A 26,086-nucleotide genomic window follows, 5' to 3' on the forward strand; every position below is an offset into this window, starting at 1 on the left:
TAATCTATTAGTTGAATTTGATCTATTAGTTGAATTTGATCTATTAGTTGAATTTAATCTATTAGTTGAATTTAATCTATTAGTTGAATTTAATCTATTAGTTGAATTTAATCTATTAGTTGAATTTAATCTATTAGTTGAATTTAATCTATTAGTTGAATTTAATCTATTAGTTGAATTTAATCTATTAGTTGAATTTGATCTATTAGTTGAATTTGATCTATTAGTTGAATTTAATCTATTAGTTGAATTTAATCTATTAGTTGAATTTAATCTATTAGTTGAATTTAATCTATTAGTTGAATTTAATCTATTAGTTGAATTTAATCTATTAGTTGAATTTAATCTATTAGTTGAATTTAATCTATTAGTTGAATGTAATCTATCCGTGGAATTTGGCCATTCGTTAAATTTGACTTGTCCGATGAATTTGACCAATCCGACTTATTCTTTAAATTGGCCTATTTGTTGAATTTAACATATCGATTGAATTTTACTAGATAATACTGACATGACTAATTGGCATATACGTTGAATTTAACATATCGATTGAATTTTACCAGATAATACTGACATGACTAATTCCTTTTTAAATTTTGTTCATCTATAAGTTTTTATAAAGCATTTGACTCCGAAAAGAAGGTGTTTGTATCAAACAGTCGATTGTGTGTTGAGTAATGTTTTTTAGATGAGCACAAAAATGCATCGTGACGCAGTGGTGGTGTTTCCTTGTAGGGAGTTTATTCGTCTTTTCTCGGTCATTATTTGATTACCTTAATGTTGTACCATCATAATGTCGTGTTTAAGGTTTATCAAACTTGGCATTCCACAGTAATAGTTTGGATTGTGGCAGTTTTTTTAAATCCTGGCCCAGTATGGAAAGTAAACGTATACGAATGTTTAAATCTCGTGGCGATTGTAACCCTACAATGAATATCAGATATAGATCCTTTGTGAGAGATTTCAATTAAAATACTTAGCATTTACGGTTGACATTATTAGCAAAACAATCGCCAGCATTGCAATTTTCACGGACGTTAAAATGTGTGTAAGCTTTTTTCGCCGTTTCAATAAATAAATTGTTTGCTTCTTTTGCAAGAACAAAATCCATGTCACGCGTATAAATTTTCGTAATAACAAATGTATGATATTAATTTTCATAATAATAAACGGCGTTTCAAGGCATCGTCACTATAGGAAAAATAAAAAAATGTTTTACTGGCGTAAACACCATGAAGTAAAATAATTCCCTGGCTTCATCATAGACATATTCTTTAATATTTGCAAATATCTTGTCCGTTAAATCACTAATTATGAGGTGTGAACGCTTTGTATTATTATTAGTAAATTGTTGGTTTAAAGAAGTTATGTGATTCCTCAATCAATTTTTATGGTTTTTTAAATCCTTTTAATAAATCTTGAGAAATTGCCAAATATTTTTTCTTCAATATTTGTCCGATGAAAACGTGCTTTATTTTTATCTTTTATTTATTTTCGTCATCATTTAAGATGACGTGGGGGGTGTTGTGAAATATCCGATGAATATAAAAAAAATAATTGAAACTCTTCTATAAAAATGAACAATTTACACTTGTTCTCGATCACAACTGAATAAAAATTACTTCTTTGGTTTAAACGTGTTACTTGAAGAACGCTGTGGGACACGCCCTATCAAGATCTAACGCACTCTCACAATCTTTTTGAGGCAACAGAAATAACTAAAGGCAAAGAGTAATGTTCCTTTTAATACATTTCCGAGATGCTAGACTGTTTCAATAAGCACACTAAATCCTACATTTGTCTAGAATTTCTGTAGGATACTCACGTTCACCAATTAGACTCTGAACACTTTAAGTGAAATGCTGACCCATAGTCACATTATTCGGTTTTCATTCCAAAGTAAGATAATTATGCACTAGCCAGATTTATAGATATCTACAACTCTTGATTCGTAATGTTTTTTACACAATTACAGTTACAGTTTGGAACACACCCAACGTTAAAAACGATATGTTGCTCCTGCTGCGTCTTCAAGGATTAAAACAAAAAGCGCTGTTGAACCGGTTAGTTCATTTACCAATGGCTGCTAATCACCCAGAGAAACATGCACATGGAATGGTTGTTCAACAGTCATAGTACAGTAAATCGCACTTCCAGATCAGGAAAAGCAGTGATAGCAAAAGACTATGACAATAGCGAAAAGAAGTACACACAAGGTTACAAGTTGAGCCAATGTGAAGTGTGCAGTAAAAATGTTCAACCTTAAATTCTGCTGATGGTGTTGCAATAAAAACAATCAGTCTACTAGTTTACGGATATGTTTTCTTTTTTAATCAGCCTTGTAACTCTTTTTCTTCCCCGTAGAAATCTTGAATGGCTAGCCTCTTTTAACGCTGGTGATGAGATTATTTTCAGGGTTACTTAGTCTTTCTACTTTCTTATCCAGTTTTATTATGATGATTAACACTTGGCATAAAATGGCTTCATCCCATGTCTGGAGAGATTTCAATAAAAAATCGTTTCAATTTAAACTAATCGCAATCGGGTGAAAGGCAGTGTGTGTTTGTTCTACAGTTAATAATTTAAATAAACTTTTTATCCTTCCAAAATGTTACTCTGACTTTCTGGAGAGCTATCCGATTTTCAAGAGATTTAGTATATATATTTTTTTTTCATCTATAAACAAGACATTTGACACTTCAGCGTTAGGGGCTACAACTACGATGTGAAGTATATAGGGGGCAACTCTGGTGGGGATTTAGGTAATAAGGTGTTGTTTATATTACATTTAAATTTTGTATGTGGTACGGTCGGGGACGAGAAGAAATTATAAAGGAAAGCCCTCTGAAGAATTAATTTATTAAAGTAAAAATCTTCCAGCATCTCATGAAGTGAGATTTTGTTCCTGATCAAGAGGGTCGGGGATGAATGCAATTAGTTCATCGGAACACATTCCGTTGAAGCATTTGCAAAGCAAGTATAGCCAGCAATACTGCGACAATGTGACAGGGGCTGGAGTTGGCAGATAATGCAGGCCTTTTATGCTAGTAATTCTTTTCTTTTTTATCTCATATCCAAGAGGGAAAAGTTAATGGTTGCTGCAGCAACACAGATATGGCATACATATTCCCTGCAAGGACAATTAGTTGATCTATAATGATATTGATAAATATGAGAATGATGATATCTTCTTTACAGCAGATTTGGTAGCATCTTTTGTGTGCTTATTGCATTTCAGGTTGCTTGAGAATAAACGTAGAATATTGGTTAGTTCTTGCGAAACTCTGTATTCATCAGTTTTCAATCTGGGATGGTAATCCAGCTTCAGTTGCTAAGGCGGTAATTCCACTATTAGTGTTACCAGTAACTTTTGCCACCCGACAGAATATAAAAATATAATAACTATCAATAAAACAATAGACAAATGTAGGTAAACTGGAACTAGAAGCTAGATGACAAAATACGGAAATGCAAAGACGACTCAACTACTACTTTTATAGTAAAGGTGCCAACATAGTAAGGGAATGTAAGGCAGAATAATATATATATATATATGTATATATATATATATATATATATATATATATATATATATAACTACTTAATTTACTCACATAAAATTAATATACGAAAATATAGATTTATGCGTAAACTTTAAGTATTTACTTCAAAAGTGCTCAATACGTAGGTAGAGCTAGTTAGTAATTTATAAAATATATATATGGCGATTAAGCTACACTGAATATTCTGCGTTTCATCCACTCTAGGACTCTTAAGGCTTATGCGCATAAGCCTGACGAGTCCTAGAGTGGATGAAACGCGAAATATTCAGTGTAGCTTAATCGCCATATATATTTTATAAATTACTATATATATATATATATATATATATATATATATATATATATATATATATATATATATATATATATATAGTAGAAATGGTAATTAATAAAATACAATAATAATACAAGCACATATACATCGTATGGTTTAGATATGTATATTATATTATATTGCATTATATTATAATATGTTATATTATATCATGTTAATATATAGTCTACATCAAAATTAATAGAACAAAATTCTCTTCAATTTACCAAATTGATCTGCTCTAAAAATATATTATAGCTTTAGTCTTAATCTATCGAGCTCTATATTAGTATAATTAGAAGCTATATTTTAAATATAATAATAATAATAATAATAAGAAGAAGAAGAAGAAGAAGAAGAAGAGGAAGAAGAAGAAGAAGAAGAAGAATATATATATATATATATATATATATATATATAGAGAGAGAGAGAGAGAGAGAGAGAGAGAGAGAGAGAGAGAAAGAGAGAGAGAATTGGAAGGGGGCTCTTGAAAATCTTGCAACCATGCGGTTTACTCCGCATGGTCTGAAATAGTCAGATAAATTTAGAAAAAAAAAATTGCCAATTACCACGTGCTCTTGCTTGACTGTCTGCAGACATCTCTCTCGTTTCTCACTATTTCTTCTCTCTCTCTCACACACACACACACACACACACACACACACACACACATATATATATATATATATATATATATATATATATATATATATATATATATATATATATATATATATATATAGTCATCGTCTGACTGACAGATGTTTCGTTGTCTTGTCTCGTCAGTGTGACTTCACGTTACGTAAAAAAAAAAAAAAAAAAAAATCCGCGTCGAGATTCGAAATGCAAACAGCCGTTCACGTTTAATATTATCAAATATTATAAATTATTATACTAAAACGAAAATATTAAAAAAAAACGACTTTATTCCATAATAATTGAACAATTTCCTTTCTTTTTTCTTCTATTGTTCTATATCCCTCCCGGTGTTATCTCCTCCCCCTTTCTATTTCTCTCTGACATTCTATATTTCTCTCCCTCCTCATCCGCATATAAGTGTTATCGATTGATGCGAGCGCCCTTAAATAATTCTCTTTCCTTCCGCCCGCAGCCACTTAAACTCACTCCATCCCTGCCTCCCACTCTAATACTGCAGCATTTCACCTTTCACACCGTCTTTGATTCATCTCCAACTCCTTAGGAACGGATTTTTTTTTGCAGGCTATTTCTCCTTTCCCTTTCTTCCTCTTTCTTTCTTTCCTTCCTCTCTCTCTCTCTCTCTCTCTCTCTCTCTCTCTCTCTCTCTCTCTCTCTCTAACACTTGCCGTAATAGCTCTACTACACTGATCTCTTCCTACTCCCCTTTGACGCTAGTCTCTTCTTTTTTCTTTCTTTCTCTCTTTTACTCCCCGTCCTCTATCCGTTATTTTTCATCTCTTCTCTCACACACACACACACACACACACACACACACACACACACACACACACACACACACACACACACACAGAGACACACACACACACAGACACACACACTTTCTTTTCTCTCCTTTATATTTGATAATATTCTTTCTTTCTTTATTTTTCTTTCATTCTGACGAGCGGAGTTTAGTCGGATTCCATGTGATTTAATTTCGCCCATCATTGTTCCATACTTCGTTTTGTTGTCTCCGAGTCTTCTTGCTTCTGACGGCTCTACTCGGCTAAACACCTGTCTCAGCGAAAAAAAAAAAAAAAAAAAAAAAAAACTCGTATTTTTGCGAAACGAACTAAAAAATAATTAGTATTAATATACACACACACATATATATATATATATACATATATATATACATATATATATATATATATATATATACATATATATACATACCTATGTATTATATAACGAGATCTTTGAAAGCGCAGTGAAATTATTTGCTCTTATCTTACCGGCAACCGCACAGGTCGTTGTCGGCAGCCACTGCTGTCCGCAGTAGTAGACGGGGAATTTACAAGAATTCGGAAGAAAATCATGCAGACAGTGGCGACAATATTCTCAGGAAATCTTCGGAAAAACGCAAAGAAAGTCTCAAATTTCACGAATTGGACGCGAACCATTATCTCGACCGGTGAGTAAAATAAATATTTTATTGACATTATATATATATATATATATATATATATATATATATATATATATATATATATATATATATGTGTGTGTGTGTGTGTGTATGTATGTATGTATATGTGTGTGTGTTTGGCCTTGCGCGTGTGTGTGTGAGCGTGTGTGTGCGCATGTGTGAGTGTGTGTGTCTGTGTGTGTGTCTGTTTGTGTGGGGAATATCATATCCGTAAAAGATAGGTTATGTAGGAAATATTAAGTGAGAGAGCTCAATGCTTAGCAGAACAGAAATAGAAGTGTAAAAAAAGGGGGAATCGGGTTAAGATTTAGTTGTATTTTTTGTTTCTTTAACTTTGAATGTGTGTGTGTGTGTGTGTGTGTGTTTTTAAAACAGCGCAACAGAGAAATAACAAAAGTGCTCAAATACTTTTGCAAGAGCAAATATATTTTTAATCAATAGATACCATAAGAAAGTTCGATTGTGTGTGTGTTTGGCCTTGCGCGTGTGTGTGTGAGCGTGTGTGTGCGCATGTGTGAGTGTGTGTGTCTGTGTGTTTTTATCGTATTGAATCGCTCACATTTGGTATCTAGTGAAGATACTGATGAACAATCATAATAATGTATTGAATTAATAAATATATTTATTCTAAATTTTTCCTCCGCCCCAACACAGACCGAAGTAGTAAATATTTTATCAATTGAATAAGGCTCTGATAAGGTCCTCTCTCTCTCTCTCTCTCTCTGTTTTTTTGTCTGTGTGTCTGCCTCTCTCTCTCTCTCTCTCTCTCTCTCTCTCTCTCTCTCTCTCTCTCTCTATCTATCTCTTTCTTTTTCGCTCACTATATATTTATATATACATATATGTGTGTGTGTGTGTGTGTGTGTGTGTGTGCGTGCGTGTGTGTGTCTCTGTGAAGTAAAGTTTTAAATAGTTTTAAATTTAGCAAAGAACTAATTTCATATACTGCACACCAAAAGAAAGTAGCGAAATAAAGATAAGAAATTTTTAGGTTATGTCCAGTCTATATGGCGTTTCGGCATATTATAAAACTTTTAAAGATATTCAAACGCTAATGTAAAATATAAAAACTATATATATATTCATCTATCTATCTATATTCAATATGTGTGTGTGTGTATGTGTGTGTACGTGTGTGTGATAGATAGATAGATAGATAGAGAGAGAGAGAGAGAGAGAGAGAGAGAGAGAGAGAGAGAGAGAGAGAGAGAAAATGTGATGAGTAGGGCTATCCTCTTATATGAAATTCATAAAACGGTTTCATTACACACTTGTCTGCGTATCTTTTCTTTGTCTGGCTTTAATCTATCGTTTTCTTTTTTTTCTCAGTTTCTTTTCTTTTTCGCTTTTTTTTTCTTTTCCTCTGACTAACATTATCTTCTCTTTATTGATTAGTAATTTTACAGCTTTTGATATTTATTTTTTATGTATCTGACGAAGGCATATGTTGAACCGAAACTTTCTATGAATGAAATAAAGTGCATTTAAAATAAGATGATGTCGTCATTCAGTCACTGTTTATGTATAATGCTGTCCGGTTAAGGCCGGCACGTGTACAGCTAACTTTACGCATTATCATATCGATTCACTTCATCCGTTGGGTCGCCCATTTACCTCGGGGTACATTTATCTTTTTTTTACTTGAAGATCACCGCTTATAAAGGTCCGAAGGCCACTCGAGCACTAGTGTTAATATGTATTAGGAAGACAGTATACACTGTGATAATCGTTAACAATGAGACTTTGGTTTATATAAGAGAACGATTCAACAAGATCTTAAGTACATTAGACTTGAAAACGATCATGTTATAGTCAATTGGAAGCAGCCCCACGCTATTGTGTTCTACAAACGGAAGTTTCTCTCCCTCCACCTGTCTCTCTCTGTATCTCTGTCTCTGTCTGTCTGTCAGTCTGTCTGTCTGTCTGTCTGTCTGTCTGTCTGTCTCTCTCTCTCTCTCTCTCTCTCTCTCTCTCTCTCTCTCTGCCACGGGATAAATCGTATTACTGCTTGTATGATTTCCTTTTTAATAGACTATTTCAATCCTTTTTCTTTCCTTTCTGTATTACCTCCTACCTATAATATATAGGGAGTTGGGGATGCAAGCAAACGATGGTGGAATAAAAGACTATACATAAAGAGCGAGGGGTAAAGCAACGCAGGGAGAGAGTTGGACAATGATAGACAAAACTTCAGGGTTAGACGGGTCACTTTGTTGGTTAATTACAAATTAAGGCCAATCAAACTAATTAAAAAAAGGTTATTTAAAACATACTCCGATCCTGAATCTGGTGAATATTTTAGCGTATGTAGTTTTATATGGTTATTAAAATATGTAGTTATAAAAATTAGGGAAACAAACATTGATGGACTCAGTTTTAGTAAAATAAAGATATACAGAAAATATAATTTTAGACAATTCATCGTAGAAAATAAATGGAGATAATGGACAACTGCGATATTATAAAATAGATTTTAAACGTTTCAATGCATATAAAAATTTAGAAAATTACGCAGAGCTGATATAAATGCAAAAATTGACGTTTACTGCTCAGCTCTCAGCAAACAATGTTTTCTTTTATTTAGACAAGTGTAAGAAATAAACTTTATCTTATTTTAAATATTTAATCCGATATGCAGAAAAAGTGTTGTTGAATGCTTATTTATTTATTTATTTATGTATTTATTTAGTCTCCTTTTTCTTTTCTCTCTTTTTTTTTTTTTAATAATATAATTTGTTATTGTTAGTTTCTGCACGTACCACGCAAGTTAGATTTGATGCTAAACAATATTGTTTGATGGGTAGGGATTGGATTTGCTGAAGAACAATCTTCGTTGTTAAATAAAGAGACATAGTCTTGCTATCTAAGTTACATACGTGTTTGTGGTTTGTTAAAAACACGTACATAAATTAATCGACTATTAAAGAACTGTTGATTCAACATAGACGCCGATATGATGAGTGAACTATAAATAAAGTTAACAAAGAGATGGGAAATGTGCATTTAATTAGAAATTAAAATTAAATAAAGTTATAGTGTTACAGTGTTGTTATAGTGTCTTTGGTGGTATTAATATATATATATATATATATATATATTTATATATATATATATATATATATATATATATATATATTAATACATATATAAACTTTAGGAGAAAATATATTGATGAACTGAACTTGTTCATATATATATATATATGTATATATATATATATATATATATATATATATATATATATATATATTCACATATAAGTATATATATATCTATTTGTGTAAACATGTTCCTATATAAATGTGATATATACATATAAATGTGATATATATATATATATATATATATATATATATATATATATATATATATATATATATATATATATATATATATGAAAAAGAACAACGGGCACACAAAAATAAGATTCGAGGCCCAATTCGTACTATTACTATGCTCATAACACCACATAACTTTCTTTGTTTTTGCTGACTCCTCTTCGCGTTCCTCCCCTAATATAGCCGGAAAAATCTTAAATGTTTGAAAGCTTTCTCAATTAGTGTATTATGTAGTTGTGTAAAATATACCTATTTGAAGTTTAAAGAGGTTCTTTCCCCCATCACTCACGTAAATGTAGGAAGCAAGCATATTCTCGAAGCAAACGGTAACGTAGATATTCGGGACCACTTCTATTGTGTTCCACGGGGATTTTTATACATGAATAATTTTTTTTTTTATCAAAATATGTGATATTTGAAGTTTTAAATGCTGGAACACTCGCATCGTCTTCCTTGATAAATTTTACACAAGAGTACATTTTTATAGTTTATATTTTATGCAAATTTTCTAACCTTTCTTTCCATAGGAAACCCACAAACGTACACATACACACAAACAGTTTTATATATACAAGAATACACACACGCGTATATATATATATATATATATATATATATATATATATATATATATATATATATATATATATGTGTGTGTGTGTGTGTGTGTGTGTGTGTGTGCGTGTGTGCGCTCGCGCGTGTGTGTGTGTATACATATATTCATGTTTAGGTTTTTATATATATTAGTCTATGTATGTTCCTATATTCTTCTCTCTTTCTGTTTCTCTATATATGCATTTATGTTAACATATAAGTTTATGTCTCTACACACACACACACACACACACACACACACACACACACATATATATATATATATATATATATATATAGGTTTATGTATATGTATACGTATGCACTTATAAAAGTAATAAGATAGAATTATATCTATTAATCGCCATGAAAAGGTAGTTTAATACTTTGCTAAAACAACACGGGATTTCTCCTCTTCCCTCCTCCCCTAACTCCACACAAAATGAATGCAAAAACAATTAAGAAAATGATAAAATATATATGTGTGCGCGCGTTTGTGTGAGCGTTTGTGTGTGTGTCGGTGTATCTATGTATATATCTACGTCGCAATAAACTTTATAGCGATGCAGTCATGCCATAGTAATATACCGATAAATAGATACAACTTGTTTTTATATTCTCTTTTCTGCCAATCCATATAGCTGCCCCTATTGCTGCTTATGAATTTTTTCAAAAAATTATTATCATAAAACATGATACTCCATTTGATGTAATTCGTACATCGTTTTCAATTTTCTTTTATCGTATAACGTATTAATGTTCAGAACCGGTTCAATGCAACATTGCAACAATCAACAATTTAGTTAAGTTGAAGAGAGCATTTTCATTATCGATGATGAAGCCGTCAATACTTGGCATGTTTTTATAAAACTCTCCTCATATTTGACATTATTTGACAATGACAACTTAAACTAAAATGTTTTCACTCAGTTTTATTATTAAATAATGACATCATTTATCAACCGCGTCGTTTCTATTTTTTTTATGCCTTTGCCTTTATTTTTCAATAATAAATTGTCATCTTTTCTACCAGTTATTTGACGCCGTGAAACGCGGACATCTGTTTGCACGCGGCCGGCATTAATCACACGACATTCTTACCTATGACGGAACATGTTGTAAAAATGGACAGAGAAAGGAAACGAAAGAAAAAAAAATGAATTTCTTTTCATTATTTATTTGCAAAGACTTTGGTCGTTCTTCTTATCTATCGTCTCAACTTAACCTTTCAGTATTAATGTGAATAACAGCGGCATTATTTTTGGATAGGAACAAACTGTCGTATCTGATTTTATACCGTACTTTTGGGGTAATTGCGCCAAATCCGGGGATAATTGCGCCAACTAAAAAAAAAAAAAAATGCTCTTTATATGCGTGGTTGCCAAAAGAGCACTTTTAGCTGGTTGGCGCAATTACCCTAGACTTGGCGCAATTACCCAAAAGTATGGTACTATAGTTAATCTTTTTTGTATTTGGTCAGTGATGGAGAAATCCTTCTAGATTGAGACAAATACAAATTTGTCCGTTTTGGTGAGTTGTATTTTCCTCACATTTAAACCCGACGGTTGGGCTTAGTCACCCCTTCGTGGAAAGGCAATAAAATAAGGATACTATTAATGGAATATTAATATCAGCAAAATGTCTCCTCGATTAATCTTTATTTCTCAGCGATTCCAATGTCTTAAGATGTCTATTGCTGCCTTCAATTTGGTCTGGCAACTTAGATCAAAATTATCAAAAAGATAAAATAATATACATATATATATAGTAATTTATAAAATATATATGGCGATTAAGCTACACTGAATATTCTGCGTTTCATCCACTGACGAATCCTATAGTGGATGAAACGCAGAATATTCAGTGTAGCTTACTCGCCATATATATTTTATAAATTACTAACTAGCTCTACCTACGTATTGAGCACTTTTGAAGTAAATACTTAAAGTTTACGCATAAATCTATACTTTCGTATATTAGGTTTATGTGAGTAAATGAAGTAGTTATATATATATATATATATATATATATATATATATATATATATATATATATATATATATATATATATATATATATATATATATTTATGTGTGTATGTTTTAGGGCAGTTAAATTATTATGTTTGTTAGAGGGGTTCCTAATTTTTTACAATCATGCTACTTGGACTTAGAAAAAAAAATTTTGTTAACTGTCATAAAAGGTTAGAATGTCGCAAGAATAGGAGCATCACACTAAATTTATATGCGAAACTGATCACCCACTTTCAATTCTAAAATAATAATTCTGACTTCTCCTTTTCAACAAGTTTTTCAGGATACTCACAAATATATTTTTTATTTATTCATTTTTATTTTTATTTTTTCTGCGGAGGTTGATTCAGCGATAAGTATTAAGCAATAAATTTACCAACAAAAAACAAATATTCGTCATCTTTCGAAATTGAAATAATTTTAAATTTTAATCACATTTCCTACCATCCTTTTCCTAACGCTTCCAATCTTCCCCTGTGACTTTTACTTTTCCCATTAGTTTGCCATTCTTCTTAGCGGACCAATCATAAGATTGCATTCCAATCTCCACGTCTAGACTCTGGCGCTCCACGTCTAGACTTGAGGGACGGTTAGAGTTTATACAGCTACAAATGAGCTTCCTTTGAAATACTAGTGTTAACCATATTTCCAGTCATCCCATTTGTCTTCGATACAAATGGCAGGATTGATAGTTTTAAATATACCATCACACTCAACCTCCAAATGACATTCTTCCTTTATATATATATATTTTATTTTGACGTTTTTTTTTTTTTTTTTTTTTTTTTTTTTTTTCTGCATTTAACGCGTATTTTAATCCCTTTCTCCATCATTTGCAATCATCGTCGTCGTTTTTTTTTTTTTTTTTTTTTTTTTCTGACAGACAGGATAGACAAGCAGTAACAGTATTGCGACATGCGCTGGAAAGAAAGGGTGGGGGGAAACGGAAACGAAAGGAGCGAGTAGAAAGACTTGGGCATGATTATGATTATAACAAGGCAGAATTGACTGGCTTCGCGCCAATGTGTCCATGACATGAAAGAAAGACAGAAAGAGAGAGAGAGAAAAAAAAGAAAACAGGAATTAATAATATTTGTATTTCGATAAAAATTGGTTTGGTTTACGACTAATCAACACATTTTTAACGTTTAAACTGAAACGCAATACATATTTAAATGCTTTATTGCGAGTTTTTTTTATTTATTATTGAACACCGGTTACTATTTTATGCTAAGCTGAGGAAAGATATATATATATATATATATATATATATATATATATATATATATATATATATATATATATATATATAGAGAGAGAGAGAGAGAGAGAGAGAGAGAGAGAGAGAGAGAGAGAGAGAGAGAGAGAGAGAGAGAGAAATATATATATATATATAGAGAGAGAGAGAGAGAGAAAGAGAGAGAGAAAGAGAGAGAGAGAGGGGGGGGCGACTGGGATGAATTTTTTTAAATTTAACAAAATGTACTTTATGTGTTTGAGAGGGTTTTTAGATAAGTTTATCTTGGAATGCCTCCGATAATTAAAGAAAATCAATAATCGAAAAAATCCGATTAAAGCATCAACAGTCCGATTTTGACCAAAGTTAAAATCCTTATACAGCATGACATCATAAGTGCACATGAGTAATTTTATCACCACACAAGCAGAAGGGCTGGACATATAAAATCAACAGTAGACAGGGGCGCGTTCGAAATGAATGCTTCTGTTTAGAGAGCAATTGAACCAAGATACATGACTTTTGAATTTTAAACTTTGATTCAGGCCAGTATATAAAATAATTTCATAAAATTAACAGTAGGTTCTCTACAGTGTAATGTAGACTACAATGTATTTTGGACTAAGTCACTACAGAGAGGCATGCGAAGCCTCCTTCTGGTGCACTGCAGTAGATCCCCGACTAGAGCAGACAGTCAACCGATTTGGTTGAAAAATAGACGATTTCACCGATTTCGATGAAAATAAAAGTATTGAAAGTGTGAAGCATCCATTAATCCTCATTCAATCCCGGACAACGTTGGGTCTGCCTGTATATATATATATATATATATATATATATATATATATATATATATATAGTCATCCGCATAGTACTGATTCGCTGTATCACAGCTCATCAGTGCGCTGTGCGGGTAGTGAATTAACGATGTTTCGACATCGTCCGAATACCTAAGCTCGATTTGTTTACACAGAGAGCATCGCTATATACTCTAATGGTATATCATGTCTCACTTCCCAATATGCTCAACTCATATATATGCGTGAGAGAGAATGTGAGAGCGAGTAAAAGGGGGAAAAAATGACATATCTGTGATTTAATGCCAATTCGGAAAGAAATTAAATCGTACACATGTTTCTAGAAAAAAATTCAGTGCATCATTTTGCTTTAGAAATTGATTCTCATAACTATAGATCTGAACTATTGTTGTTTCCTTAGGAAAGGGTCATAAAGAAAGACGATAACAATAGATTTAGGTAGAAAGAATATATTGTACTAGAAAGTGAATGCAAAGAAAGTTGGCAATATTTACCGACTGTGGAGTTAGACAGTCTGTAGTTTCACGTTGTGTCATGATAATTCCCCACGAGAATATTAAACTTGGGTTTTTATAATTCTTAAAGAGTAAATCCACATAACACCCACCTCTAAAGCCTTTAATCCTCAAGAGGTACTAGTAGCTTTTCTTTTTTGGGATCGATAGGTAAAAGATCCGTGAACTTTTTCTTCCGATCGGTGGCATTCTGGGGCTGCTTTGGTTGGTTCAATGTTGAAAATGTCATATATCGTCTCAATGGCCTCTTCTTCATGAAGTGCATAGTTTGGATCATCCAACAGACGCCTTTTTTTTCTTCTTTAAAGTGTCTTTTACGTGTGAATTTAGGACGTTGAATGATGTACACCATATTTCCGATTTTGTTGCCTGTTTTGTCTATTTTGTCCATTTCTGAGAAAGAGATATTGCTTTTATAAATTTTGTAAAACCCTTTTTCTCCTGAATCATAGCGTTTCTGAGGCACAGTCGATGTCCTTTATTGTTTTCTGCTTTAGCAACAAGTTTGCAAATACGGATTTTATTTTTCGCTGAAATATACTTTTCATTGAGGATACTGCTGACGGTGCATTAAGGTAAAATATGATCCTGTAGATCTGTAGAAACTGTCGCAGTGCTGTTTATGTAGGCGTGCCGCAGGCTTTTGAGTGTTCATTTCAAAGTGTCGATTAAAAGTTTCGCCTGTCCGTTTGATCACGGGTGGTACTTGGGGTCGTGACATGATTATTTTGGAAAGTTTTACAGAAATCCTTGAAGGCTGTGGACGTAAATTGAGCCCTGTTGTCACTTACTAAGCATTGACAAGTCCAATTCAGGCAAATAATTAATAGAGGAGATTAATAACTACCCCTGTAATGAGCCTCTTACAGCTAAGCACTTCTGGCCATTTTATATAGCTGTTCATCCCAATTAGGTAATATCAATCCTCCAGTGGCTCAGCGAAATTTATATAAAGTTTAAACCAGGATTAGTCTGTTTGGGACCATGGTTTAACGTGATTGGAGAGGAGCCTTTGCTGTTAATGGACAACCCTTGCATGAGTCGACCATGATTTTGATACTATTATCCATCATCGGCTTGTTTATGTAACTGCACATGGGGCTCTACGGTCTGTTTATTCATGAGTGACTTATATGAAAGTCTTTCATTATTTCTTTTCTGACTGCTCCTGGTATGACGACCCTCTTGCTGAAAAACTGTTCTATATTTGCTGGTCGCTATTTGTGATTTTCTGTTATGTGGAACTAATTCGTCTTTTTATGCTTTGTATTTAATTTCATGTAATTTTACTGGAAGAGTTTTGATAGTATTGCACATCATGGTTTTAATTTCACTACTGGTGCGTAAGGAAGCCATTACTGAGTCCTCGAGTGGTTTATTCTGTCTCGGGACCAACTTTGAAAGTCCGTCCACATGGTGGATCTGCTTGAACTAACTTGAAATTATAATTCAGAATAGTTCCCCATTTTAGCAATTTATTTGCCCTTTTCCGACCTTAAGATGGTCAATAGCGGTTTATGATCAGTCTGCAGCATCAATAATTATCCATGTAAATATCAACGGAACTTTGAAAATAATAGCAATAGCTTCTTTTTCAATCTGTGTATAGTGCTTTTCTATCGGAAGTAGAGATCTTGGCACGTGTGTAATCAGTTTTTACCTTCGTTTAGCATTTCATATAAAACACAGACCCTTATTCTGTATGAACTCACAGCGTTAACGACTATGATATCCAGTTATGGGTCATAGTGAATGAGGAATAGATTTGACGTAATTTTTTATTTTATCGAAGGCCATCTGACTTTCATGTGTCCATTTCCACACTCTAACCTTTTGTATTAACTCGTTTAGTGTGGCCCGTAGATCGTTCGTATTGGAAATGAATGTCTGGTTATAGTTCACAACCCCCCTCCCAATGTTGTAATTCTGTAATAATTTTGGAGCCAGCATATCATTTATAGCTATGGCTCTTACCGGGTCCGATCTTTTACCATTTTTGTCAATGAAGTGTCTCAAGAATTATATTTTTTCCATGAAAAATTCACACTTTCCTGCTTTTATTTTAACACTAAATTACTGTATTCGAGAGATGTTGTTCTCTAGTCTCACTTATGATAAAATCATTAAGGTATCGGGAAATCAAGACTGTCCAACATAATATCAATAATTTCTTGAAAAATGGCAGGCGCTACTTTGATTCCAAAAGCTAACATTTTGAATCTGAAGAGCCTCTTATAGTAAGTAATATAAAGCGACTGGAATTTTCAGATATACGCCACTAAGATCGATTTTAGGGCAGATCTTTTCATCATTTAGCTTCGTGAAAACTTTTTCATGAATAGGAAGTGAATAACGGTAGTCTTTTAGTACCGAGTTCACACCCGTGGAGAAGTCAGCACAAATGTGGATTTCTTTTGAATTCTTTTTGACATAGATGGTAAAGGATACTCATTAACTGAATTGAACTTTTAATATGATGCAGGTTTTTTCAAGTTCCTCATTAAGATAGCTTTCATTTTTTCTTGAATACTGGTTGCGTATTATCTTTGAATTCACACCATCTTGGTTATGTTTTGTACATTTTCGCAGATCGGCTTAGAAAACGTTAGGGAAACCTTCCTTTAATTCTGACTTGAAAATTCCTCCCTCTGTCTTTAGTGTTTTCACTTTTTAACAAAAAGTATTTATAGGCAAACCCAACAAATTGAATTGTTCCATCCAATATGTCCCCAAAAGATTTCCTGTATTTTTAAACACGAACAATTTTAATTTCTTTTTCGTACCTTTAAATATAATATGAATGTGATTAATTCATCTTAACAATTTATAATCGATTCAGTCACCCCTCTGGCTGTTTAGCAAGACTAGCATGGTAAGTGTATTTAATCCCACTCTATATATGCAAATTGATAATTTATAAGTCTGATCTCGAATCTAACTGAAACTTCACGATTTTATTTGATAGTTTCACCAGCACATCCTCATCGATTTCTCTTTTGTTCTAGTGTGTTGTGCCCGACTATTAATTTTGTTTTTTGCTCTACAAAGAGATCTTTTTGGTTTAATTTTGTCATAAGTCAGCCAAATTTTTATGTGGTATCGGTAGCGATAATATGGACTTGGTTTTGACTTTTTATATATCTTTATGTATGAGATTTTTTATGTGTCTTTATTCATGAGTTTTTATGTATCTTCATGTATGAGTTTTTGTGTATCTTTATGCATTTTTATGTATCTTTATGCATGAGTTTTGACTTTTTATGTATCTTTCGTACGTATGCGATGCTAGATTCTTTCAGTGTTTTGTGAATCTGTTTCAACGCTAATCACTCGTTGGCAGTCTCCTGCCAACTGTTGTAGTGTGAGGTTAACTTCACTTTCTAATTTAATTAAAACTCTACGTTGAATTTCAGAGTCTTTTTGTTGATTACAATTCTTGTACAAATATTAGCTATTTGAAATTACCAGCACTCAGTTCGTCTAGTTTAAATTCAGCGCAATGTTTGTTGATTATTGATGCAGACGTTAAATAGTCCTCCTTATCTTTCTTGTTTAAATTCAAGCATTTTCACCTCTTATGAAATAACGACGTTTTGGGCTGAATAGTCCTGTTAAGAGTTTCGCGGTTTCAGAGAAAGTTAAGTCACACAATTTTAGCGGTAAAATGTAACCCAAGAATTTCTTGTGTCCTGTGGATCCCAGTTTTCGAATAAAAAAAACGGTCACAATCGATGTTATACAGGACCTCATACCCTTTTAAATACGAGGCGATGATCTAGTCGTTGTTCAGGACATAAATGAAATTGTCAATAGCGTTGTAAACCGCGTTTTGTTAGAACGTTACGTTACTTTCTATAACTTGGTTTTTATTTGTTAAAGTTTATAGCAATACGCCATGTTTTCTCTTGTTGTTCCAGTAACAGTTTTTGAAATATTGCTTTCATTTTAGGTTTTTGTTACTGAAATATTTCTTGTTATTTCATTTTATTTTTTAATTTATTTATTTATTTTTTGCTTTTGTTGCAGTAGACTTTCTTCGTTTTTTTTTTTTTTGTTGCTTCTGTTCTTGTTCCACCTAGTATTTCATCAATTCAGCCTGTCTTTATATTTTTGCTGTTATTGCAAAGTCTTTCTTCGTTTTTGTTGCAAATCAATTTGATGTTTCTACAGTTGTGCCATTGGTAGTTTGAAGTCTTCTATGGCTGCTTATTTCCCTTTTATAAGAAGAGGGAAGAAAAGTTAATATGGCTTTGAACGTATTAAAGATAATGTACGATTTTCCACGTAGATCTTGAGGTTGCACGAGAAAAATTAAACTTTCCTCTTTGACTTAATGTTCACCTATTTTCTTGTAAGAAAAATGTTAAAATTAAGTTGTTTTTGTCACAGCATTTAATTTTCTCTTTAAGAAAAAACACAAAGGAAGGAAAATAAAAACCGGTACGCCAATTTTTAGTTAAAAAACTTACGGATTTTTCATTTATAACTTTTTACCTGTCGAGCAATCTTATAGTAGGTACGGTGAATTGAGAGTTTGTGCTACGATTGAAAGCCCATTGAAACTTTCAGAGTTGTTTTCTGGTCTTAAAACGTTTAGGTTCTGGGTTTTACAGTACCGTCTTTCAGAACGATACGTTGTTAGTATTCGTGAATACTATCTTAGTCGTTCGAATACTTCGTCGCAAGTCGGTGTTGTTGAAGTATGTCCTTTGAATACCACGTTGTTAGTTCAAATACCTCGTCACAAGTTGTCGTGGTCAAAGGGCCATAAAGAAAGATGCGAACAAAAAGGTTTCGTAGAAAGAATATAAGAAAGTGAATACAAAGAAATCTTGTAGGTATTTCCCACTGTTAAGTTAGACAGTCTGTACTCCTGCGCTGTGTTGTGATAATTCCTCACAAGAGTATAAACTTAGGGTTTTTTTTATATAATAATCAGAAGAGTATATTCGTGCGAGTGAGATGGTAAGTCTCCATAACAACTATATAGAAGAATTGTATTTTACACATATGCACACACGTACACACATATATGATAGGAAAAATTGATGATAAAAATAAAATTGATTCCTTTTTAATTTTTTCATCATCCATTTTTCTATTAATTACAATATTTATTGATCCACCAAGAATTCAAACATGGAATTGGAATGTGTAAAGCGTTTTTCTTAATATAATTTCTTGTTTACATTTTTAATTGATAAATAAATAATGTAATTTTTTCTATTGTTTTCAACATCAATTTTTCCTATCTTTTTAATTGCTCTATCTATTATATTGATTTTTATTAATTTGATGGGGGTTTAATTTTAAGATTATGTTCATATTTATCTTTGTAATTATACACACACACACACACACACACACACACACACACACATATATATATATATATATATATATTATACATATGTGTCTGTGTGAAACGTGCGTGAGAGAGAGAGAGAGAGAGAGAGAGAGAGAGAGAGATGGGAATAAACAAACAAAGATTACGAATTAAATGTTGATGTATTGTTAACTTAATTTATACCAATGAGTCCTAAGGCTAAAACCATTCTAAACTAAGAGTTCATAAGGGTGTCGTTTATATGATAATGCTAGGCCTGAAGACAGTGAATGCATTCCCCTGCCTGTTTTACAAGTATTTTGATGGTGGATGCTCCGACAAACTAATATGTATCCCCTCGACTTAAATATCCCCGACAAACCCGGTTTGCAGCAAAGTCTCACCCCTACACAGTAGAGATCCCCCGATGTAAGAAACACTCCTACTCTAATCATTTCTTCCCCAGAACTGCTAGACTTTGGAATTTCCTTCAAGTTTCCTGCTTCCCCAACTGTACTGAAATGCACAAGTTCAAGTGTAATGTAAACAGACATCTTGCTGCTCAATTCCCTACATACATGTCCCTGCTAGTACCTGACTACATCAAAGTAGCACTGTGCCTTGTTTCAGGTGTAATAATAAAAAATGAACAAAATTCGATCACGCAATAGGATGTTTTGAGATATATTTGTTGACATTAGATTTGTAGACGACCATATTGTAGTCTTCAATAAAAAGTGGTAATGGTCTCTAAAGATGAAAAGTTACTGGACAGAAACTCTGTTTATGGAGACTGTTTTCGGTTGTATCTACAGAGCGAGAGAGAAAGACAGAGATAGAGAGAGGGGGATTGTTTTCAATTGTTATGGTTGGACGAGTTTTTGCTGTAAATAAGAGAAGGGATTATTGACCTATTTAATTGCGCAGTCGATTTTGTACTCTGTGAAAAGAAGAGTTCTTTGAGCGTCCACCACATATGGAAGTAGTGCCCATGTTAGAGCATATCTGACTTTAATAATTATGTTTACTAGCGAGACATCGTATAAATTCCACAGTGCTTTCTAAATCAATGTCTATAATTTACTGTTAATAATATTATACCATTTTAAATGAAAAATGTCTCTCAGTCTCAATACAAGTAAAAACAAAAAAGAAACATTCTTTTTATTTCGTAATATAAAAATTGTCATTGTTTACTAAATATGCTTTAAATAAAACTGATGCTGCATTTTGTAATATATTTTTTATTTCTATTTCATTTTATCTGTTGTTTGTTATGTGTATTAATTTCGCTGATTTTCTTAACATTTTTCGGCTGTTTTCGCTGTTGCCGCGCATTGTATAGTTTCAATCTGTCTTTTGATTGAAATATCTCTAGGTCCACATTTTCGGAAGTTTTATTAATGCTCCTACCATCATAGGTATCGCAATGTTTATATCCGTATTATATATTTCTTTCAGTTCTCTGCATTTTGCTCCGTGTATCTGACTTCTTCATGATAAACTGCATTGACGGCAAAATCAACGATTTGACAAGTGCTTTTATCTCCCTGTTTACTGTTGTCGCGCCTGGTACCCTTGCTGGAATGCGGCTGTTCGTTTACACTTCGGTGTTCCAGAGGGATTTATGATTTCGTTTTCTATTACTATCTTCTGTTTGCATCTGTATCACTTGTCTACTTGTTCGAAGTGTAAACGTTTGCATAGTTCCCTTTGGACTGCTTTCCTCACGCAGTCGCGTCTGTTTTGTTTTTTTTCGTTTTTTTTTTTTTGTATTTTCGTTTCATGGAATTTGCCGCATTCACGTGCTGTTTTTCTCTGTTTTATCTATGTTGGTCTTTGTGCAACTAATTTGCAATTATATTTCTCTTTTAAATTGTCTTTCCTTAACCATTTTCATCTACTTTCGTTCGTCTCTTCTTTGACCAGTTTAATAAATCGTCCATAAAGCTGCTTGCATTCGCAGCTTTCTTTTTTCGTTTTTTTTTCCTTTACTGTCTCACATTTTTGTTTTTATTTTTATTTATTTTATATTGTTCATTTTGCAGCAGTACTTAACCTTTCTAGACTTTTGGTGTTATATATATATATATATATATATATATATATATATATATATATATATATATATATATATATATATATATATATATATATATATATTGTATCAGCCGTATAGTTTTCCATACATATCAGTCCTCTTCCTCTCCTTTTTACAGAGAGTCGGACAGTTTCATCCTTCAGGTGTACTGTGTTGTGAATGTTGACTAGTTTTTTTTCTTCTTTTTCGTTTCTTCTTCTTCTTCATCATTTTCTTCTTCTCTTTCAATTTCTTCTAATTATTATTATTAATTATTAATATTATTAATTATTATTATTATTATTATTAGTAGTAGTAGTAGTAGTAGTAGTAGTAGTAGTAGTAGTAGTAGTAGTAGTAGTAGTAGGTCACACAGGTCACTATCAGCGATTACTCACTGACAAAAATCGGTGGTGTTCCCTGGAGTCTTGGTGCCAACAAGTTTCCCTAGATTTCCAGTACTTTCTATTTCTTTCGATAAGCTTTGCAAATAATTGTTTGACATTGACTTTTCGGTTGCAATAATCATTGGTCTTCACTAGAATTCGAGTGACAATAAGCCTTCCCAAGGTCCAAGTCCTCTTTGGACTCTGTGGCATTCTTTACCAATTTTCTCTTCTATTTCTGTTGATTTAATAGTATTTGTTTCCAGAATTCTCAAATGTTTATATTCTCGTCATGTGTTTATAGGTATTTTTCATGATTTGGAGTTGGTGGCAGCGTTTATTTTTCCTGTCCTATCGCTTGGAGAGTGTTTATCTCTCATTTTCGTGAGAGACAAGGTGCACCATAAATCAAACATCAAAGGACAATTACAATAGACAAGACAGTTACAAAATAATAATTTTATTTGTTAAGTATCTGCTTTATAAGCTCCTTTAAAATGATAATCGATTCTCCTATCATATTTACTGAACAAATTGAAGCATGGTGCCAGCTGGAAGACTTCGTTGGATATTTGATTCATTTATCCTTCTAGGATTCATACTTAAGTATTAGCACATGAAACCTTCATGAAAAGAAATCCGCATAAAATTGTAACATTAAGTAAAACTTTTTAAATCTTATTTTTTACCAAAAATCATCTTAAAATGTATTCAGTTATCTCTCGATTGAGTCTAAGGAAGGATAACCTTTATCACAGATTTAATTTTTTAGATTTAAATTTCTTTCAATTGGTTACCAAGGCAAGTCGTATAAATACCAATGCTTTGAAAGCATTTTACATTTTCGTATAACAAGTTTTCCAGAAAAAAAATCACACAAGCTTTAGTTATTAGTTAAATTTTCTTAAATCTTATATTTACAATTTATTATTATTGTTGCTTAATAAGAATTCTCACACAGGCCTCCATCAGACATTACTCACGGATAATAACCGCTAGTGTTCCCTGGCGTTTCGATGACAACAAGTCTCTCCAAATTTCCAGTGATCTCATCTTTTCGAAACCGTTTAGAAATTAATTTGCATTATCGCAACAGCTGCTTGCCATTGACTTCTAGCAACAAAACTTCCAAGAAGGCCTCAGAGATAGAAGTAAAAATGGCTGTAACGAGAGACGATCTTTAAGTGGCTTATCAAAAAAGCTATAGCAAAAATAAAATGGAAGATCCAGCATGATGCAAGCCATGAATATGAAAACGAACCTACGAGGATTTGTCACACGAGACTGCAAATTCAAGTTAAAGTCGTGGGTCCAGCTAATTCTCCAATAAAATAAACGAAAAAGATGGTACTGAATAAAAAGAAAACGATCAGTATATAAAAATAGGGTGAAGGACAGAAGTGGGCAGGTCATTAGATGTTACTATTGTGGCGAAGAGGACAATATACAGAAATACTGCAAGCGACATATCCAGGGAAACGAGAACGCCCCGTTTGTACGACACCCGACGAACGGAACAAGTGGTTACCGATTCATATAATCGGTAATATGGGCGCAGCAAATTCCGTTTCAATTGAGATAGAAGGAAAATCTTTTACAGCTTTAGTGGATACGGGTTCAGAAGTTTCTATAGTAAATAGCCGTGTTTTTAACGCACTTACACAGGAACCTGAACTAAGAAAGAAAGTAGTGAGTTTAAGAACAGCTAATGGGTCTCTATTAATTATGAAAGGTTTCTTCGATTAATGGTAAGAATATAAAGTCGGTTCACCCATCATGACTCCTTTTTTGTGTAGAATCTCAACAGATGTATGATACTAGGCAGTGATTGACTTGAACAAAATAGAGTGCGAATTTACTTCGATCTACAAGCAATAAGGATCGGAAATGAATACATAGCGTTAGAGGAAGATGCTCATATTTCAACAGTAGTTAGACTAGTGGAGAAAATAACATTAAAACGCCAGCACCTACATACATGCACGGCTCGAGCAGGTTTTATTAACGGTCAAGGATTAGAATACGAAATCAAGCAAATATGCAGCGGATTCGTTAGCAATCTTGATGAAATCAGTGGTTAATGCGGTGTTAAAAATTAATGAGTCTAGTAAGCTTCCGCTGCTTAAAATGAATAACACTAATCAAACGATCACTTTAAAAAAAGGGCTGTCAAATAACTAGGTGTACGGTTGGTAGTATTACTGAAATGACAATGCCGGTTAAACAGAAGAATGAGATCTCGGATGAAAACTTGAAAGAAATAAAAGTACCGGAGGAATTCAAGTTAAAGGTTGATAGGTTGCTGAAGTGGAATAGATATTTATTCGTTATGGAGGATAAAGCTTTGGGTAGTACCGATCCGGTAGAAATGCGTATTCATACAGGAGCGCATGAGGCCAGACGACAATGTCCATATCAAACACTTGTAAAGCAAAGGAAAATGGTAGATTCAGTAGTAGATGAAACGCGAGCAAGTGTCCTTATGATTACTCAGACGATTATCAGGATGATAAAATAAATGCTGCCCATCCCAATGCTATCATTCTCTTTATCCCACGGAGATTTCCATCTTTCGTAATTTTCTTTCCCAAATGTGCATGGTCTTCCAAAGATGCATGTTGAGGCCAACCAGTTTGCTCTTAGAGTGGATGTTCTTTACAATGTCATTTGGTTCCCGAGGAGAGTGTGTCATCAGTACTATATCATCAGTACACATGAGAGGTGACAGGTGTTTGCCATCAGCGGCCCTCCCCACTTAATCCCACTGATTAACTCATCCTGAAGACACGCTGTAAAACGAGATATTGTCGCCTTGTCTTACTCCCCTCTCCAGCTTGATTTTATTGCTACTGATGGAGCTTTAAAGTAGAGGTAGCCTCACTGTACAGATATTTCAGCAAGGTGATGTATGTAGAGTCAACTCCTTGGTTCTTAAGGGCAGTGAACAGTGGATCAAACTTTATAAAGTGGAAAGCCTTTTCGTAAAGGCAAAGCACAGTGGAATCTTGTATTCATTGGCTTCCTCTTGCAGTTGACTGACAGCCTGGATATGGTCGATGGTGGAGTAACCTGCTCTGAAATCTGCTTGTTCTCGCGGTTGATGACTGTCTAGTGAGCATAGCATAGTCTTAGCAATATTTGAGAGAATACCTTGTATGTCATTGGCAGAAAGCTGATTGACCGATAAGTCTTAATATATGCAGTATCTCCTTTTTTATGAATGATGACCATTGTTTCATTCTTCAATTTATCTGGAAGAGGCACTTATTAAACAGTCTTGTAAACATCTCAATAATGGGTTGACCACCGCTCTGTAGTACTTCTGTAGTAACACCATCCCCTCCTGCAGCCTAGCCTAACTTCAGTCGCTTAATAACTGCTCTCACTTCCGATAGGATGATAGGTGGAAGATGTTCCTCCAATTTTTTCAGTGCATGAAGGGTTGGAGTGTGCCCTGGTTGTCTGGTGATATAGAGGTTAGCATAGAACTCCTCGCACCTTGAAACAATTCTGTCTAGGTCATGGATGAAAGTACTATCTTCTTTGAGATAGGCGATGTTTTTTTCCTGTCGAGACGTTGCCTTGTTTCGATGGACTTAATGCTTTTGTTTACTTTAAAGGAGTGTAGTATTTGTTGTTGATTGATGTTTGAAATTTATTTTGCCATTCTGTGTCTCAGAGTCTTGCATATCTCAATGTGCTCGATGTTTCTATATACTAAATATTAATCCCTATTAATTTTTAATTGTATATCA

The 26,086-nt window shown here is 33.2% G+C and overlaps 1 protein-coding gene across 1 annotated transcript in view; it reads left to right on the forward strand.

Moving 5' to 3' along the window:
- The first annotated feature begins 5,360 nt into the window (after positions 1-5,360).
- Positions 5,361-26,086, forward strand: part of LOC145279912 (4-aminobutyrate aminotransferase, mitochondrial-like) — a 161,401-nt gene continuing 140,675 nt past the window's right edge. The window contains exon 1 of the mRNA XM_080131469.1: positions 5,361-5,989. Coding sequence (XP_079987595.1) covers positions 5,893-5,989 — 97 coding nt within the window. The 5' untranslated portion in view covers positions 5,361-5,892. The remainder of the gene's footprint in view (positions 5,990-26,086) is intronic.

This window comes from Euprymna scolopes, chromosome 7 (genome assembly GCF_053919585.1).
Source record: "Euprymna scolopes isolate OS-2025 chromosome 7, ASM5391958v1, whole genome shotgun sequence".
NCBI classification, from domain to species: Eukaryota; Metazoa; Mollusca; class Cephalopoda; order Sepiida; family Sepiolidae; genus Euprymna; species Euprymna scolopes.